The sequence below is a fragment of the Cetorhinus maximus genome, chromosome 1 (genome assembly GCF_964194155.1).
Source record: "Cetorhinus maximus chromosome 1, sCetMax3.hap1.1, whole genome shotgun sequence".
In the NCBI taxonomy this organism is placed as follows: Eukaryota; Metazoa; Chordata; class Chondrichthyes; order Lamniformes; family Cetorhinidae; genus Cetorhinus; species Cetorhinus maximus.
In genome coordinates, this window is record NC_135879.1 from 89,576,529 (window position 1) to 89,595,559 (window position 19,031).

The 19,031-nt window shown below is 41.6% G+C and overlaps 1 protein-coding gene across 1 annotated transcript in view; it reads left to right on the top strand.

The window, feature by feature from the left end:
- fras1 (Fraser extracellular matrix complex subunit 1) overlaps nt 1–19,031 on the top strand; it is a 562,738-nt gene that overhangs the window by 355,066 nt on the left and 188,641 nt on the right. The window contains exons 30-32 of the mRNA XM_078543632.1: nt 5,752–5,914; nt 8,081–8,259; nt 17,410–17,532. Coding sequence (XP_078399758.1) covers nt 5,752–5,914; nt 8,081–8,259; nt 17,410–17,532 — 465 coding nt within the window. The remainder of the gene's footprint in view (nt 1–5,751; nt 5,915–8,080; nt 8,260–17,409; nt 17,533–19,031) is intronic.

The window sequence follows — 19,031 nt, forward strand, 5'->3', positions numbered from 1 at the left end:
TAAGGTGGGCCGAATGGCATTCTTTTGTGCTGATTAAAAAAAAATGTTCCAAGGCCTTTGACAGTGGCAAATTTTTTTAAAAATTGCATCAAAACAAATGTGCTAGCTTTGTAACAGCAATGGGCAAACAAAACTATATGCTCACCTTGCCCTCTCTCTAGTTTTTTTAAATAGAAAAGCTGCCAATGCAGGAAGAGAAAATCGATGCTGCTGAATCATAGCACAGTGAGAAATACTAATTTATAAGGTTTTAGTAGTGAATTTGATAAAGCAACACAAATGAGTCAATAGTGATGGATGAAGAAGGGACTGAGATAGAGGGTCAAGAAAGAAAGACAGACTTACTGTGGGGAGGTGCAACATAGTTTTCCTACAGCTGAACAATTTTATAACTCTTGTGTGATGAATTGAAGGCTGATGAATTAGAGGACGCTTCATCGGTATGAGCTGGTGAGTGAAATCACTTGCTTTGTTTCACAAATTGATACGAGCTGGTCTGGATAGATTTGTGGATGCTGTCACCCAGTTGTGCAGCTAGGATTTCTGCACTCTGCAGGCTGCTATTCTGCAGGATATGGCATCATTGGTATTGCAGGAGAAACCCAAGATTACTACAGTCAATTGAAATGCTTTTCAGAAATGCTTCTGCTAATGATATCAAGGCGTTGAGGTTTACAGTAGCACAATAATGGGACATTTTGACACTCTGGGCTCATCCATCAGGGAGAGTTTCAAAGACTTTGCAACAATGCTATGGTCTCTGCTCATAGAGATTACCAGTAATAGGATGCAGCATGCTTGCAGAAGCAAAGGGACAGTTGAGTGATTCTCAATATGCCACCAGCCCATCGTCACCATCCTGGAGCATCAAAATGCTACATGTGAAATAGGTAGACTAGTTCAGGATACTGACATGACTGTCTGCTTTACAATATACAGAGGCAGATGGCCAGTTGAATCACGGGCAGGATGACAGGAAACCGCTCAGGGATTATGCAAGGCTATTTCTTCAAGTAGAATATTATGTAAGAAGAAACATAACACACTAGAATAAAAGTGCTTAAGATCAGCGCAATGTGCACAAATAGGATAAAGGTAAAACTTCTTTACCTAGAGAGTGGTGAGATTGTGGAACTCGCGAGCAGTGAAAGTAATTAAAAACAAATAGTTTGGATGCATTTAAGGGAAAATTAGCTAAGCATAAAAGGGAGAAGGGAATAGAGGGTTATGCTGATATGGTTAGATGAGGAAGGGTGGGAGATGGCTAAAGTGGAACATGAATACTACAATGGACTGGTTGGGCTGAATGGTCTGTTTCTGTGCACTATACCCTATGTAATTCTATATAATTCCATGTAAAATTGCATTCATCATTTTTTAATGTAACATTTGACTAAAACATGTTTTGCATCCTTGGAGAAAGAAGAAATGTTTAGTTTTATGGCAAAAAAGCTAGCAACTTTAATCAAAATGTATCTACAATGTATATATTCTGTTTCTGTATTCAGAAACAATTATGTACAGGTCTCAAGAGAAAAAAAGTCACAGATCAATGCTGATCACACCTGCGCTGCTGCTAGTTTCTCATCCTCATCTTCTGGAGCCCTAATTTGCTGCAGTGTGCACATTACCACTTTCAGTGGTAATACTGTTCAGCATGTGACAAACAGCAGTTATTCTCCCAACTCACTTTCTTTTGGAGTATTGGGTTCCGGCAGTGGTGGTACCAGCTACATTTGGATTGCATAATCAGTGTCTCCCATGTCTTCCCGCTTGAACAATAGGGGAACCTTTGATTCCCTCAGGGCATGTCATATAGTAAATCCTTCATCAGATGTTATATACCATTTGAATGAGGAGAGAGCAACAACTGTATCTGCCAACTAAAGGAACATCACTTTTGGCAGGTGCATGAATGACATAAGTGCAATGAATAGTGCCTTTTATTTAAAGAATGACAGGTGGCTTGTAAATTTGGGTCTGCTGTCCTCCAGATACTGCATGTTGTTGCTGAACTTGATGTATGATGATATGTGGCACATATTGGTACCTAATGTCTCAGTAATGCAGTGTTGAGCTACATATTGGCTGATCCTAATTCAAAGCATAAGTGAAGCACTTATTGAGGCTTCATGTAGAACCATTGTTTAGTGGCCATTATCATTTTCACTGTCTGGATATTGTCCCTTGAATGCTGGTCTGTTTAAAAGAGCTTGACACAGGCCTGAAATAGGGTTCCTGTTCATCTGCATCCTCCTTCTGTTCCTTGTTTAGGGGACATGATAGCAGCACTCATGCTGCATTGAGTTGCCTGCTAGAAAATCCAACTTCTAATTTAAAGTTTCACATTAACAATTAGCTAACTCGTAAAACAAAAAAAGCAGCTCCAGCAGGCCTGTGCATTCATTTCCCAGGGTTAACCCCAGTGCATCAAGCACAAAGGCTAAGGGAATTGGCGGGGCGGGGTGCAGGGGAGGAATTGGGGACGGTGGCAGGGAAGAATGGGGGCAGGGGGAATGGGGAGGTGCAGAGTTGGAGTGGGGGTTTGTGGTGGGGGCTAGGGGGACACCACTGGTGGCAAAATTGCCCCTAATTGGTGCCTTAAACATCTTAATTGACTGCCCACTTCCGTGGAATGGGCAGCTGAGCCTACTCCCATCCCGCCCTGGGAAAGTTCCTCCATGGCTGGAATGTGTCCTGATCGGGCCCCACCCCTTCCCCTCTCCTGTCTCCAAGCCTGCCACCATGGGGCCTGGAAAATTCAACCTAGAGTCACCACTCCTTTTCTGTTACACAGGGATTTCTGGCACTCACTTGAGAGACGGACAGCACAGAACTTGGCCTATATCTGTAGTGGCCTGATGAAACTAAGTTAATGAGGCAGGAGCAGATATTCCTAGCCTTCCTTTGGGTCACTTCCCTTTAAGACCATTCCTGCTACCTCAATGCATGATCAATCAAAGGCTATGGCACTATTGCCTACTGCAGCTATGCTGGATGTCATGGGGCAGCCTGCAGGTGAATGGAGTTGTGCAGGATCCTGGCACACCCTCATTCCTCCAAGGAAGTTGAAGAGAGACTTGCAGCTTTATCTGGCTTTCATGCCCCTTTCACTGGTGTTAGGTCCTGCCAAGGAGCAGGTTTCCAAAAGGTGTGTCCCTCAATGTTCTGGGAAGTCCAATCCGTTTGTACTGGGAATGCTTGGGGTGGGGAAATGAGGGTGAAAAATCTGATCTCTTTACTTGCAGAGACAAGTTTAGGAGATGGGGGAAAAAATATGCTGATGTCCATTAATGCTAACATTTCAAATTCCTGTGCCATAACGTAACCTTAGAGTGTGTCATCTCTAACAGCATAGAATAAATAAAATTCCTTAATATGTTGAATTCTAATTCCTGTTCAACCTGGAGATGACTGCATTAAGTACTGCCACCCTGTGGAAGTATTGTGGCTGCAATTAAATTTTGTTTTAAACTCACGTTGGAAAGGAGTCAAGTGCTTCACAGTTCGGTTTTCAATATTCATTTCATGCCATATAATTACTGCTGGCTTGAAACATTTGGCACTTTAAAAAGAACCAGTCCATTTGTAGAAACAGTGGCTAGCACCTGTGATATCACATAATTGCTCTTCATCATACTCAGGCTATTTGGAGGACATTTGGGTTCTTTTATAATGTTCGTTAAGATGAATGAAATGCGGATAAAGTCAGAAGAATTGTGTCTTGCTGTCTCCATGCTACAATAGGATATTGAAGTACTGGAGAAAGTGCAGAAAAGATTTACAAGGATGTTACCAGAATTGAGAGGGTGGAACTACAGTATCAAAAAATGTTCAGCTGTGTTATTAACAAACTGCGAACATGCTATTAATTTTATCATTGAATACCATTTTGATGTACTGCAAAATTAAATTCCAACATCAACTATTTCATACTCAAACCAGACTTGAAATAAATTTGTGCTCATTGATACTATGTGGCTGTGTACAACTTCAAACACAGACTTTAACAGCCAGCATTTTAAAGAACATAGTCTACTCTTAAATATTATAACTTCTAAATTTGTAAAAATTTACCTTTAAAGTTTGACAGCACTTTATGGTCATGGAAACTTATGTTACCTTGGGAACTGCTATTAAGGTCCATAAATGTTTATCTGTGGATTATGTAAATAAGTAGTCGCTTAGCAGTACAGAATTGAGTATTTGCTGAGAAAAGAGACATGTTGTCAAAGTTTTTTGTCTTGCACTCATCAGGTCAGGCGCAAGAATGCCAAATTTCAAAGGGAGCAACAATTTATACTGCATGGTGATTGGTTGGCAAGTTGGCTCTGGTCGAGGAATCGCCAAGGCGAATGCACCAGGGAGTTATTGTCCCCTGTACTTTTGTATAATTTTTTAAAAGATGCAATGCCGGGACAGGTTCCTTTTGCCTGAAGAGGTCAGGTCCCTGCATATGAATCTAAGTAGCTTCAAGCAAATGTAAATGAGCTACATTATGTGCCCAAGTGATCATTTTAAATTGAGTGTTGCATAGTGAGCAAAAGACAAAAGGTAGATTTGATTCTGCTATTGGGCAACACTTGCTGGACAATTCTGAGTGTGCTAAGAATTACACTAATAACCAAATTACACTAACAACCAATGCCTTGATCAATCAGAACCAGTCAGCACCCTTTTCTGATGGATCATGAATTGTTGCTCCCTTTGAAATTTGGCATTCTGCATCTATCCTGATGAGTACAAGATGAAAAGCTTTGCCAGCATGTCCCTTTTTTCAGCAATGCTCAAGCACTTTGTGAATAGTTTTTAGTTGTCTTTTAGCTTAACTATTGTATTGTGCTGTGACAAAATGCAAATTTACCCTTTCTTAGGCAGTAATTTTCCCTCAATTTGTTTCCATTATTGATGCTAAAAATAAAACTTGAAAAATAAGTTTTTAAACTTACAATAAAAACTGACTTCAAAAGGCCTTTACAAGACCCTGCATCAAAAAATCAGAGGAAAGATAGATCAGTTTTACACGGTAGGAGGAACATGAGTATCAGAGAAAGAAAAGCATGCTGCCAATCAGCAGCATCCCTGGGCATAACATGGATATATGTGATGGTCTAACTTTTATTGAGGAAAGCTCCCTGTTGTTCTTTTCTACCAGTGTAATCCCAGCTTCCCAGGAGCATTCCTACTGCATCAGAGTGAAATTTTGCATTTTCATGTGAAGCTACCTGAAGTGAGACTACCAATTTTACTGAATTATGTGCTGTGGAATTTCTCTTGGCTGGGGAGCAGTGGTCAAGGTTGATCAAGTTGATATTGTCACTGGGCTGAGGAGAAACGTTAGAAGGAATGTCTGTATTCAATGGGGATGAGATGCTTTGGCACAGCGAGTGGTTGAGGCAGAGAATATTAAGTGAAAGTTGGATAAGTATTTGGAGGCAAGGAAGGTGCGGGGTTGTGAGGAGACAGGAGGATAGTGGGATCGAATTAGAATGTTTTAGCAGAGGGCTGATGCCTGAATGGCCTTCTATATTTTAAACTTCTGTGGTTCTCTGGTGCACTCATGGGGACTTGGTTTGAGATCATTCAAGCTCATTTCACATAGGAGTCTTGCAACTGACAAATAGCAAAGATTTTTATTCCACAAATCAAACTTGGATCCTAAAAGTACGCGGACACTCTGCTAATCCACTGTTCCACCCAATCCAGATTGTTAGATCTGTTGTATTTTAACTTCCTTTATTTTCTTTTCAGACGACCGACAAAGGGCCAGAGCTCCTGAATAATTTAAGAGGATGGGTCCCTGAGGGTGGATTACTACAGATTACCAACAGACTTTTGCAGGCAGCAGACAAAGATGCCAGTGACTCCGAGATTATCTTCAATCTAATACATGCAAAAGAATCCCCTAAATTTGGTAGTTAATGATTTACCTTATGAGCACCGCACAAAATGTCTCTTTGAACTCCTATACTCTTATGCCATCTGGTACTTGGATAATGCAATCTGATTCTTCCATTCTGTCAAAAACTGTAGATGATTTGACTGGGCTACCTCCAGCTGGTTGATGTTTTTCCATAAACTAGCTTTTTTTATTCAAATATTTATCCACTTCCCTTTTGAAAGATGTAATGGATTCTGCTTCCATCATTGTTTCTGGTTGAATATTGCCATGCCACAACAACCCTCTACATAATTTAAAAAACTTCCAACATTTCCTTTGTTCGTTTGGTGATGATCTTAGATTTAAACATTCTAGTTACTGATTCACTAATAGTAGAAATAGTTTCTCTAAATTCTCCTCATAATTTGAACAACCCACATTGGAGCTTTAAACTGTTTTGTTCCAATGCTAAGAGCTCTACTGTCTTTAGTGTTTCCTCCTAGTAAAGCTTTACAGCCATATATATCTGACATCACTTTATTGAAACTCTTTTCACCCTTCCACTGAACATTGCTGTTTTTCAGTAGAGGATTATCTTTGACTTTCCATTATCCTGTACTGTTCTCTTATCTATCTAACTCAATAATTGAATGTGTGTCTGTGATGTAATGCAGGGCCCTCCAGATCTAGTTCTGTACAAACCTGCACAACTATATAGCTAGCAAGTACCAGTCAGAAGTACAGCCATGAAAACAATATTTTAGGGTTTGATATCACACCAGCCTCCTTGTTCCTGCTTGTGGCCAGTTCTTAGTTTGCATGAATCCTTCCCAATTCCGCTGTCTCACTCAATTGCAGCAGAGTTTAGCTCAAACATAGGCTGCACCTTCTGTCCCAATTTGTGGTCTGCATACCTCTCCTGTGCTCCTCACTTCCTCCTGCAAGAAAAATCTAGCTCTGGCGCAACTGCCTGCACAAGAGCAGCAGGTGTGTACAAGAACAGTGAGTGTGCAGTGTTTGAACTGGTACCTTCCAGAGCGTGTGAGAGTTTCAGTCTTGGATTTGTAGCTTGGTTGATGGGCATCACAGGAAATGACCCTTCTTTCTCATTTTCTGTCAGGTGGAAGGATAAACTGCATTAACTTAGCAGCCTCCACCCATATAACTAGTTCCTGTGCTTTAACTGGAGGTTAGTCTTCAGCTTCACATATGGGCACCCTCCAGCTGACGGACCTCTGACTCTTCAGTATTGTTGTTCACTAATATTGAGCCATTGTTTTCAATTTCTACACTTTCCACTTCTCACTGCCACTATTTTTTAATGACTTGCAGCAGTTCTTTAAGCATTTCTGCCAAGCTTGATTTGCCCCAATCTCCAGCCAAATGTGGTATAAGATCAGGGGCCAGAGTCTTCCACTGTGACAAATTCTTAGCACTACTTTGAGAGGAGAGGAATTCCACCTGCCTGAACCTGGCTGATTTTCTTATAGACTCCCAGTGGGATTGCTGCCTCTATTGGGAAGTCCACCTGGCAGATGAGGGTGGCAGTGGCTACAACAGGCCTTGGATAATGGCACAATGTAGTTTGGCCAGCAACTCCTGTAGTTGTTCCAAAAAACGTTGCAATTATTTTTAAATATTAAAAAGCTTCCTTTGATTGTTCACATTGGTGGCTGCAGTTCTTGTAATGACTCATCCAGTGCCAACACAGCCATTCCTAGTGTCAAGTGGAAAATTACAGAGGCAAGCTGGCAGAATGGCACTTCAACCCAATTAACAGCCCTTGCCAGCTGCAGTTGCACCAGCGTAAGTACAAGGCAGAATTGTGTGCAAACTGCTCGGCAGTAGTCTAATTGCCCACAACCCATTTATATTGGTGCAAGAGATTCCCATCACAAGATTTGGCTAGACTGGTCTTTGTGTAATAGGTGTAGGCCACCCTTGAACTCACTCAATCTGATTTTACCATGCCATATGTCATTTCTTGGAGCAGAGGAGTGGAACAAAATTGAAACTTTTATAAAGATTAGAAAATTATTCCAAGCACTGTTGAGTTTTATATTTCATTCAATTTCAGTTTTGGACTGACTAACAGCTGAAAATGTGTTGTCTGATTTTTGCTTCTAGTAGCAATAATTACATGAAGCATGTTTCAAGCTAACTTGCTGTGCATTTTTTGTGATCCTTAATTTTCAATAGGTGATGTGATCCTTTTGGTCCCAATGCCAGCTGATGGCCCAGCAGATGGGTGGCAAAGGCTGCCTGGTGGAAAAATAGCAACTGTGACAAACTCATTTACTCAGCAGGATCTTAACAACGGCATTGTGTGGTACCAACACTCAGGGTTAACATCTACAGAGGACTCATTCAAGTTTCAGGTACTGACATTGGAGGTTTGGTATTAAGACTCTTCAGTTACTTATAAACCGCTGTATTGCAGCTTAGGTTACTGACTTCTGACTTGTTAGTCTCACACAGCCAGCACCAACATCAAAGTAAACTTGCCAGACATACTGGCCGCAAGGAAGACATTGTTTAAAAACCCCCCAGCAAGTTAACTGTAGAAGTGCCATCAGTTGTATGAACCCCGTGCTTTAGGAAGCAATAGTTTAATGTGCTACTGAACATAATGGAAAGAATCACTAGGAAACCTCCTGTAAAACTATTCAGAACTCAAGTGAAAAACAAAAATGTCTGGAAATGCAGGCTGATCAGCATTTGAGCAAGAAAGATGTTAGTGTTTAAGGTGAAACCCTTCATCAGAATTGGCATGGTGGGGCTGCAAAAGCCCGTATTATGTAGGACTGATGAGGACCAGTCAAGGAATGCCCAACACCTATATCTAAATCATCTCTATTAATTGTCTGTTAGCCAGATTGTAAAGTAAAAAAGTCACTAGCATTTTAAAGCAATCAGTTTTTCTCTGATCTCCAAATTCAGCTTTTAAGCAATTAGCATGCAATGATGACCAAGCTTAGTAATATTAAATGGGGTCTGCCAGTTCCCCACTCACCCAGCCAACATATAATTAGCTTGTTCATTTATATCATTAAACCAGAGAGAATGCTTGGAAATTCATATAAAAAACGTTATTCTTCTAAAATCCGCTATAATTTTTTCTGTCTTTCATTTCAGGAGTACCTCAATGTCAGGTGTAACAAGAATTATTTGGTTGAAGTTATTGCATCTCTTTCACATTTTTAAAAAGAAATATACACTCCAGTTTATTGACAATAAGGGGTGCAAACTTTAGCACACTTTACCTTTCTTCCTCGCCCAGGTTGCTCATTCAGTCGTTGGACATTTCTACATTGGCAAAACAACAGCCTGAATTTTCCCTCCCGGGTTAGTAATGCAGAGTTAGGATAACTCCAGGCTCCACAAGTCCAACCCGGGAAAAAATGTCCCAGAAGTTTGGATTTTCATTCTCGGTGGGGTGGGGGTTGCTGGTGGATGAAAATGGGAGTTTGGTCACCATTCCCCCAGAAAGAGTTCGGAGGCTGCCAGGTGCAGAGGTGGCCTGGGTGAAAGGCCAGACTTGGTGCTCTAGCATTTTGTTAAAGCTGTGAAAAATATGAATAAAACAAAAAAAAACACAGTCACCAGCCCTCTCCCTTCACACCCTCTCACCCCACCCCTCACACACTCCCCATGCCCCATCCATTTAAATGCCTTCCGAAATGGCCTAGCAAGCCATTCAGTTGTATCAAACCGTAACAAGGTCTCAAAAAAGGAATGAAACCAGACGGACCACCCAGCATCGACCTAGGCATCGGAAATGACAATGGCAAACTCAGCCCTGTCGACCCTGCAAAATCTTCCTTTCTAACATCTGGGGGCTAGTGCCAAAATTGGGAGAGCTGTCTCACAGACTAGGCAAGCAACAGCCTGACATAGTCATCGCCACTGAATCATACCTTACAGATAATGCCCCAGACCATCCTTGGGTGTGTTCTGTTCCACTGGCAAGACAAACCCAGCAGAAGTGGTGGCACAGTGGTATACAGTTGGGAGTGAGTTGCTCTGGGAGTCCTCAAAATTGACTCCGGACCCCATGAAGTCTCATGATATCAGGTCAAACATGAGCAAGGAAACCTCCTGCTGATTACCACGTACCGCCCTCACTCAGCTGATGAATCAGTGCTCCTGCATGTTGAACAACACTTGGAAGAAACTAAGGGTGGCAAGGACGCAGAATATACCCTGGGTGGGGGAATTCAAAGGTCATCACCAAGAGTGGCTCGGTAGCACCACTACTGACCGAGCTGGCTGAGCCCTAAAGGACAGATCTGCTAGACTGGGTCTGCGGCAGGTGGTGAGGCAACCACCAAGAGGGAAAAACATACTTGACCTCATCCTCACCAACCTGTCTGCCACAGATGCATCTGTCCATGACAGTATCGGTAGGAGTGACTGGCGCACAGTGGCTGTGGAGACAAATTCCTGCCTTCACATTAAAGATACCCGCCAAGGTGTTGTGTGACACTACCACCGTGCTAAATTTGATTGATTTTAAACAGGTCTAGCAACTCAAGACTGGGCATCCATGAGGCGCTGTGGGCCATCAGCAGCAGCAGAATTGTACTCAAACATAATCTGTAACCTCATGGCCCAGCATATCCCCCACTCTACCATTACCATCAACCTAGGGGACCAACCCTGGTTCAATGAAGAGTGCAGGAGGGTATGCCAGGAGCAGCACCAGGCATACCTCAAAAATGAGGTGTCAACCTGGTGAAGCTATAACACAGGACTACTTGCGTGCCAAACAGCATAAGCAGCAACTGAAAGACAGAGCTAAGCCATCCCACAACCAACAGGTCAGTGTGGGTGTAACCACACCACATGGACTGCAACAGTTCAAAAAGGCAGCTCACCACCACCTTTTCAAGGGCAACTAGGGATGGGCAATAAATACTGGCCTAGCCAGCGAAGCCCACACCCTGTGAATGAATAATTAATTAATAAATAAATCAGGAGTGAGGAACTTAGCTATAGATATTGTTAAGCAATATGTAATGCCATCACGGAATGTTTGCAGCAAAAAGGTGGCCATTCAGCCTGTCGTGTCTGCACTGACTCTCCGAATGAGCAGTTTACCTAGTCATTCCTTTGCCTTCTCCCCGTAACCCTGCACTATTATCCTTCAGGTAATAATCAAATTCCTTCTTGAATGCCTCAATTGAACCTGCCTCCACAGCACTCTCAAGCGGCACATTCCAGATCCTAACCATTTGTGACGTAAAAATGTTTCTCCTCATGCTTCTTTTGCCAATTACTTTAAATCTGTGCCCTCTCATTCTCGATCCTTCCACCAATGGGAACAGTTTTTCCCCATCTACCCTGTCCAGAGCCCTCATGATTTTGAATACCTCTATCAAATCTCCTCTCAACCTTCCCTCCTCCAAGGAAAACAGTCCTGACTTCTCCAATCTGTCTACATAACTGAAGTTCCTTATCCCTGGAACCTTTCCCGTGAATCTTTTCTGCACTCAGCCTAATGCCTTCACATCTTTCCTAAAGTACGGCACCCAGTTGAGGCAGAACCAATATTTTATGCAAGTCCATAAGACCATAAGACATAGGAGCAGAAATTAGGCCAATCGGCCCATCGAGTCTGCTCCGCCATTCAATCATGGCTGATAAGTTTCTCAACCCCATTCTCCCGCCTTCTCCCCGTAACCTTTGATCCCCTTACCAATCTAGAACCTATCTCTCTCGGTCTTAAATACACTCAATGACCTGGCCTCCACAGCCTTCTGTGGCAATGAATTCCATAGAATCACCACTCTCTGGCTAAACAAGTTTCTCCTCATCTCTGTTCTAAAAGGTCTTTCCTTTACTCTGAGGTTGTGCCCTCGGGTCCTAGTCTCTCCTAATGGAAACATCTTCTCCACATCCACACTATCCAGGCCTTTCAGTATTCTGTAAGTTTCAATCAGATCCCCCCTCATCCTTCTAAACTCCATCGAGTATAGACCCAAAGTCCTCAAATGTTCCTCATTTGTTAAGCCTTTCATTCCTGGGATCATTCTCGTGAACCTCCTCTGGACCCTCTCCAGGGCCAGAACATCCTTCCTGAGATACGGGGCCCAAAATTGCTCACAATATTCTAAATGTGGTCTGATCAGAGCCTTATAAAGCCTCAGCAGCACATCCCTGCTTTTATATTCTAGTCCTCTCGAAATAAATGCCAACATTGCATTTGCCTTCCTAACTACCGACTCAACCTGCAAGTTAACCTTAAGAGAATCCTGCGTTAGGTTAGGGTTAGAGGCAAGTCCCTTTGCACTCCAGATTTCTGAATTCTCTCCCCATTTAGAAAATAGTCTATGCCTCTATTCTTCCTACCAAAGTGCATGACCTCACACTTCCCCACGTTGTATTCCATCTGCCACTTCTTTGTCCATTCTCCTAACCTGTCCAAATCCTTCTGCAGCCTCCCCGCCTCCTCAATGCTACCTGTCCCTCCACCTATCTTTGTATCATCTACAAACTTAGCCAGGATGCCCTCAGTTCCTTCATCTAGATCATTAATGTATAAAGTGAAAAGTTGTGGTCCCAACACTGACCCCTGCGGAACTCCACTAGTCACCGGCCACCATCCTGAGAAGGACCCCCTTATCTCCACTCTGCCTCCTGCCAGATAGCCAATCTTCTATCCATGCTAATACCTTGCCTCTAACACCATGGGCTCTTATCTTACTGAGCAGCCTCCTATGCGGCACCTTGTCAAAGGCCTTCTGGAAGTCCAAGTAGATAACATCCATTGGCTCTCCTTTGTCTAACCTACTCGTTACCTCCTCAAAGAATTCTAACAGATTTGTCAGGCATGACCTCCCCTTGATGAAACCATGCTGACTTTGCCCTATTTTACCATGCATTTCAAAGTATTCTGAAATTTCATCCTTAATAATGGACTCTAAAATCTTACCAACGACCGAGGTCAGGCTAATCGGCCTGTAATTTCCCATCTTTTGCCTCACTCCCTTCTTAAACAGGGGGGTTACATTAGCGATTTTCCAGTCCTCTGGGACCCTCCCTGACTCCAGTGACTCCTGAAAGATCACCACATACGCCTCCGCTATCTCTTCAGCTATCTCCTTCAGAACTCTGGGGTGTAATCCATCTGGTCCAGAGAGATTTATCCACCTTCAGACCTTTCAGTTTTCCTAGCACCTTCTCCTTGGTAATGGCCACCATACTCACCTCTGCCCCCCGACTCTCTTGAACTTTGGGGATGTCACTCGTGTCTTCCACTGTGAAGACTGATGCAAAGTACCTATTCAGTTCCTCCGCCATTTCTTTGTTCCCCACTACTACTTCTCCAGCGTCATTTTCCAGCGGCCCAATGTCCACTTTTGCCTCTCTCTTACCCTTTATATATCTAAAAAAATCTTGCAATCTTCTTTTATATTACTGGCTAGTTTACCCTCATATTTAATCTTCTCTCTCCTTATTTCTTTTTTAGTTGTCCTCTGTTAGTCTTTGTAGGCTTCCCAATCCCCTGGTTTCTCACTGCTCTTCGCCGCATTGTATGCTTTCTCTTTAGCTTTTATGCTGTCCCTGACTTCCCTTGTCAGCCATGGTTGCCTCGTCTTCCCTTTAGTATGCTTCTTCTTCCTAGGGATGAATTTTTGCTGTGTCTCCCAAATTACTCCCAGAAACTCCTGCCATTGCTGTTCCACTGTCTTTCCTGCTAGGCTCATCTCCCAGTCAATTCTGGCCAGCTCCTCCCTCATGCCTCTGTAGTTGCCTTTATTCAACTGTAATACTGTTACATCTGATTCCAGCTTTTTCCTCTCAAATTGCAGGGTAAATGCTATTATATTATGGTCACTTCCTCCTAAGGGTTCCTTCACCTTAAGCTCCCTTATCAAATCTGCCTCATTACACATCACTAAATCTAGAATTGCCTGTTCCCTAGTGGGCTCCACCACAAGCTGCTCCAAAAAGCCATCTCGTAGACATTCCACAAATTCCTTTTCTTGGGATCCACTACCAACCTGATTTTCCCAGTCTACCTGCATATTGAAATCCCCCATGATCACTGTAACCTTGCCTTTCTTACACACCTTTTCTATCTCCTGGTGTATCTTGTGCCCCACATCCTGACTACTGTTCGGAGATCTGTACATAACTCCCATTATGGTTTTTTTACCTTTGCGGTTCCTCAACTTTACCCACACAGATTCTACATCATCTGACCCAAGTCCTTGCTATTGTACCCTATGCCCCTATTAATAAAACCTAGGATACTTTTTGCCTTATTATCCATTCTCTCAACCTGTCCTGCCACCTTCAATGATTTAGGCATATATACACTCAGGTCCCCCTGTTCCTGCACCCTCTTTAGAATTGTCCCCTTCATTTTATATTGTCTCTCTGCATCCTTCCTACCAAAATGAATCACTTCACACTTCTCTGCATTGAATTTCATTTGCCACTCACCTGCCCATTCCATCAACTTGTTTGTCCTTTTGAAGTGTGACACTATCCTCCTCATAGTCCACAATGTTTCCAAATTTTGTATCATCTGTATATTTTGAATTTGCGCCCTGTACACCAAAGTCTAGGTCAGTAATATATATCAGGAAGCGGAAGGGGACCAACACCAATCTCTAGAGAACTCCACTACACACCTTCCTCCATGTGAGAAACATTCATTGACCACAATTATCTAATTCCAGTCACTCAGCCAATTTTATATTCATGTTGCTGCTGTCCTTTTAGTTCCAGGAACTATAACTTTGCTCATAAGTCTGTTGGGCAGTACTGTATCCAATGCCTTTTGGAAGTCCATGTATGCCACATCAACAGCATTACTCTCACCAACCTTCTCGGTTACCTCTTCAATAAACTTAAGCAAGTTAGTTAAACCTGATTTGCCCTAATAATATTCATCCTGACTTTTCTTAATTAGCCTGCATTTGCCTTAGTGCCTATTGATTTTTCCCCAAATTATAGTTTCTAGGAGCTTCCCCATCTCCAAAGTTAAACTGACTGCCCTGTTAGTTGCTGGGTTTATCTTTACACACTTTTTGAACAAGGGTGTAACATTTGCAATTCTGAAGTCCTCTGGCATCACCTCTGAATCTTGGGAAGACTGGAAAATTATGGCCATCCCTCTTTACTTTCCACTCTCACTTCCCTTAATATCTTTGATATATCTCATCTGGTCCTGGTGCCTTATTAGCTCTCTAAGAGAGAAAGGATGGGCAATATAAAATACTTCTATGGACCAGTTTACTTCATTGGAAAGGTGAAATATAAATTCAGCTGTCTCAGTCCTTGAATGCATGAAACAATTGTATTATTTTACATCGAGTGAGTCAGAAATCCATTCTCCTAAGCAATGGAGTTTACAAAGGCTTATCCTGCTTTGGACCTGAGACTTCATTGCAGATAAGCGTTGTGATTCCATTCAAGTGTGATGATCTCAGCTGTTCAGGCTACACTGCAGAAAGCAGTAGTGTGGAATGCACTATCCATGTGAAACTGTCTAAAACTCTTTGATTAAGATTTATATGGAGTGTCTTATTATTAGTTCAGATGTTTAAAGCTGAATTTCCATTTCATTGCAAGCGGCATTCACATTGAATTTAATTTTGCAACAAAGCACAAAATTTGTTTTGGTGAGTTGTAAAAAGTGGGCATTTGTATCATTGCAGATACTGTTATACTGTGTTAAGATAACAGTTCATTTTATAAATTCATGTTTTCAATTCGGGAACATTAACTGTTAGTCGTGTGATTTGAGAAAGTACTCCGACAAGTGAGAAATCATAATTTTTTGTTTAGAAAGTTTAAACTGCACAGATGATTCAAACTGAAATATATTAGGCAGTTTCTATAATGTAGACCATCCAAAGTTTCAATTTACACTCAGGTGTCCAGGCCCAAGTTCAAAATAAATCCCAGAAAGTCTGATTAATATGCAAGTTACTGGGTGAATAAAATCTGGCTCCAGCAAAATAAGTGTGCTTTTCTGAGCGTTAATGGGATGTGGGCTTCGCGGACAAGGCCAGCATTTGTTGCCTATTCTTAACTTCCCTTGAAAAGGTGGTGGTGAGCCACCTTCTTGAACCATTGTAGTCCTTGTGGTTTAGTTACATCCACAATACTGGTATCTAGGGAGATCCAAGATGTTGACTTAGTGACAATGAAGGAATGTCAATATATTTCCAAGTTAGGATGATGTGTGACTTGGAGAGGAACTTGCAGGTGGGGGGTGTTTCCATGCACCTGCTGCCCTTGTTCTTCCAGGCAGTAGAAATCTAAGGATTGGAAGATGCTGTTGAAGGAGCCTTGACATGATGCTACAGTGCAGTTGGTACCTATAGCCAGCACGGTGTGCTGGTGGTGGAGGAAGTGATGTTAAGTGGTAGTTGGGGTGTCGATCAAGTGGGCTGTTTTTTTCCTGAATGGTGTCATGCTTCTTGAGAGCTATTGGGCAGGTGGAAGGGGTGGGGGAGCATTCTAGTGATGGCGTTCATAATTCTGTTAGATTTAAGAGCAATTATGGAAAAGGATAAAACTAGACCAAGATTCAATTTTTAAAATGGGGAAAGGCCAATTTTACTAAGTGGGGATATGATTCAGCAAAAGTGGACTGGAAAGAGTTACACGAAGGTAAGTTAGTGTCAACACAATGGGAGGCATTCAAGGAGGAACTAAAGAGAGTTCAGAACAAATATGTTCCCGCAAAGAAAAAGAGATGGACACACAAATCCCTCCATGTCCTGAAAGTCAAAGAGCATACACAGTAATACAGCTTGGTTCAAGAATACTCAAAGAACTGATCAAACAAAAACAAAAATAGCTGGAAAAACTCAGCAGGTCTTACAGCATCTGCGGAGTGTAACACCGTATGAGTCTTCATCAGAACTAAGGAAGTATAGAAATGTGGTGAAATATAAGCTGGTTGAGGGGGGTGGGACAGGTAGAGCTGGATAGGGGGCCAGTGATAGGTGGAGGCAAAGATGAGATTGCCAAAGATGTCATAGACAAAAGGATGAAGGGGTGTTGACAGTGGTGATATTATCTATAGAATGTACTAATGGTGACATTAAGGATAGAAAGCAGGACAAGCAAGTGTCAGATGGCCCTAATGGGGGTGGGTGGGGGGAAGGAATCAAAATGGGCGAAAAGGTGGAGATAAAACGATAGATCGAAATAAATTTAAAAATAGGCGGGAAAAGAAAATATATTTAAAAATGATAAATTATTGGAAAAAGGGGGATCAGAAAGGGGGTGGGGATGGAGGACAGAGTTCATGATCTGAAGTTGTTGAACTCAATGTTAAGTCTGGAAGACTGTAGAGTGCCTAGTCGGAAGATGAGGTGCTGTTCCTCTAGTTTGCGTTGAGCTTCAACTGATCAAATGGACACTGATTTTCTTTTGGTTGAATATGAAACAAATTACAGTTCCTTGGAACAAATAATTTTAAAAACTTTTTTATGTAACATGTACCGTCTAATAAAGGATCAAGGTAACAATTTCTGCCACACATTTGTTTTTTGTTGCAGGTTACAAATGGTGCCACGACCTACACTGGAGCTGAAAGCCACATATTTCAAATTGGAATTTTACAGAAAAATGAAGATGCTCCACAACTAGCTTCAGGAGTTATTACTCCTCTACAAGTCACAGTAAGCATTACCTTGTTAAGTTAACACCCCTCCACCCACCACCTCAACTCTTGCCCCCCTGCCCGTATGTCTGCAGGACTCTTTCAACAACAACAGCTACATGTTGTAGACTCTTCCAAATTAAATTTAGTAAATTCTCTGTATGAGGTTCTCAATGAGCAAATGCAATCAGGCCAATTTACTTATAACACTGTTTATGTAAGTAGTTGAATGTGTGGAAAACAATCTACTGGGAAACAGTAGAGTTAGATTGTGTCAGAAAATTCAACAGAGAGCTAGATGTGGCTTTAGGACCTGTTGACTGTGGACATGTGGGGGGAGTTTTCAACTTTGCCACCTGGTTCACCCATCCTGAATAAATCTCGCCCAACTTTGAGAACGAAAATCCAGTTGGTTCTATAGAGGACAGTGTGGCCAATTCAGGTGAAAATAGTTGAAAATTATCTCTTCTGTGCAATGTTGAAATGCAGATGGAATTTTCTTACCTGCAGATTTAATGGCCTTCTAGCATTTAAATCTTCTGGTAAATAAAGATATAGTTGTCTGACCATTGATCTATTTTTAATCTTTAATTACTGTTGTAAATATAATTCATATTTAAATGTATTTTCATACTTAATCAATTAGCAATTTTTTAACTGCAAACATTATTTATACCTGTTTTAGCTTTAGATATTGCAATGGAAAAGTGTCATGAAGAGAATGTCTGTAATGTTATTGGAAATGATTTTTTTAGAATGGAGTTTAGTGGTGTCTGTGTCTATGTTTGTGTGTCTTAATTGGATTAAAGACAGCTGGTCTGGACGCTTTGATGTATAGAGAGAAGTAGGTTTGAAATGGTAATTAGATAAACATGGGAAAGTTTAGAAACATAGTTGTCAAGGGGAGAAATTTTCATTTTTAAATAAAGCATTCAAAAGAATGGGTGAAATCTTGCACTGAGCTAGAAGACGCCAAGCAATGTGTTTTTTTTTTCAGCTTACTAATAAAATTGGTGGAATGAAAGGATATTATTGCTAGAAGATGTACCATTAAAAGCCTAGTGATACAATGGAAAATTTACACTCAAAGGAACAGCTAGGTATAAACAGAAAGGAATTTGAGTGTGTAAGGCAGAGGCATTTAAGATCTAACCAGCCTGTACACTTCCAACTGTGTCTGCAAGGAACCAAGTTGCAAGGAACCTCATTTTGAATTTGTAAGGTCAAATGTGCTTTGCCTGGGGTCTTTTTAAATCTATGAGTTTTACCGTTACCTTAATGGGGGCGTAACTGAAAGTTGGATTAATTAGAGGATTTATGTAGTTATTATAGTAGTGATTCTGTAGACATATGTATGTGCTTACAATTTTTCTTGTATTAATAAATGTTTAATTTAGTTTTATAAAAAAATCTCTTGAGACTCGGTGGTCTTTTACTACTGAATTCAAAGTCTGCATCTTGAAACGTACAAATTGCAAAAATGGGTTGTGACAGATGTTTCAAGTTTCCCTCTGGGAT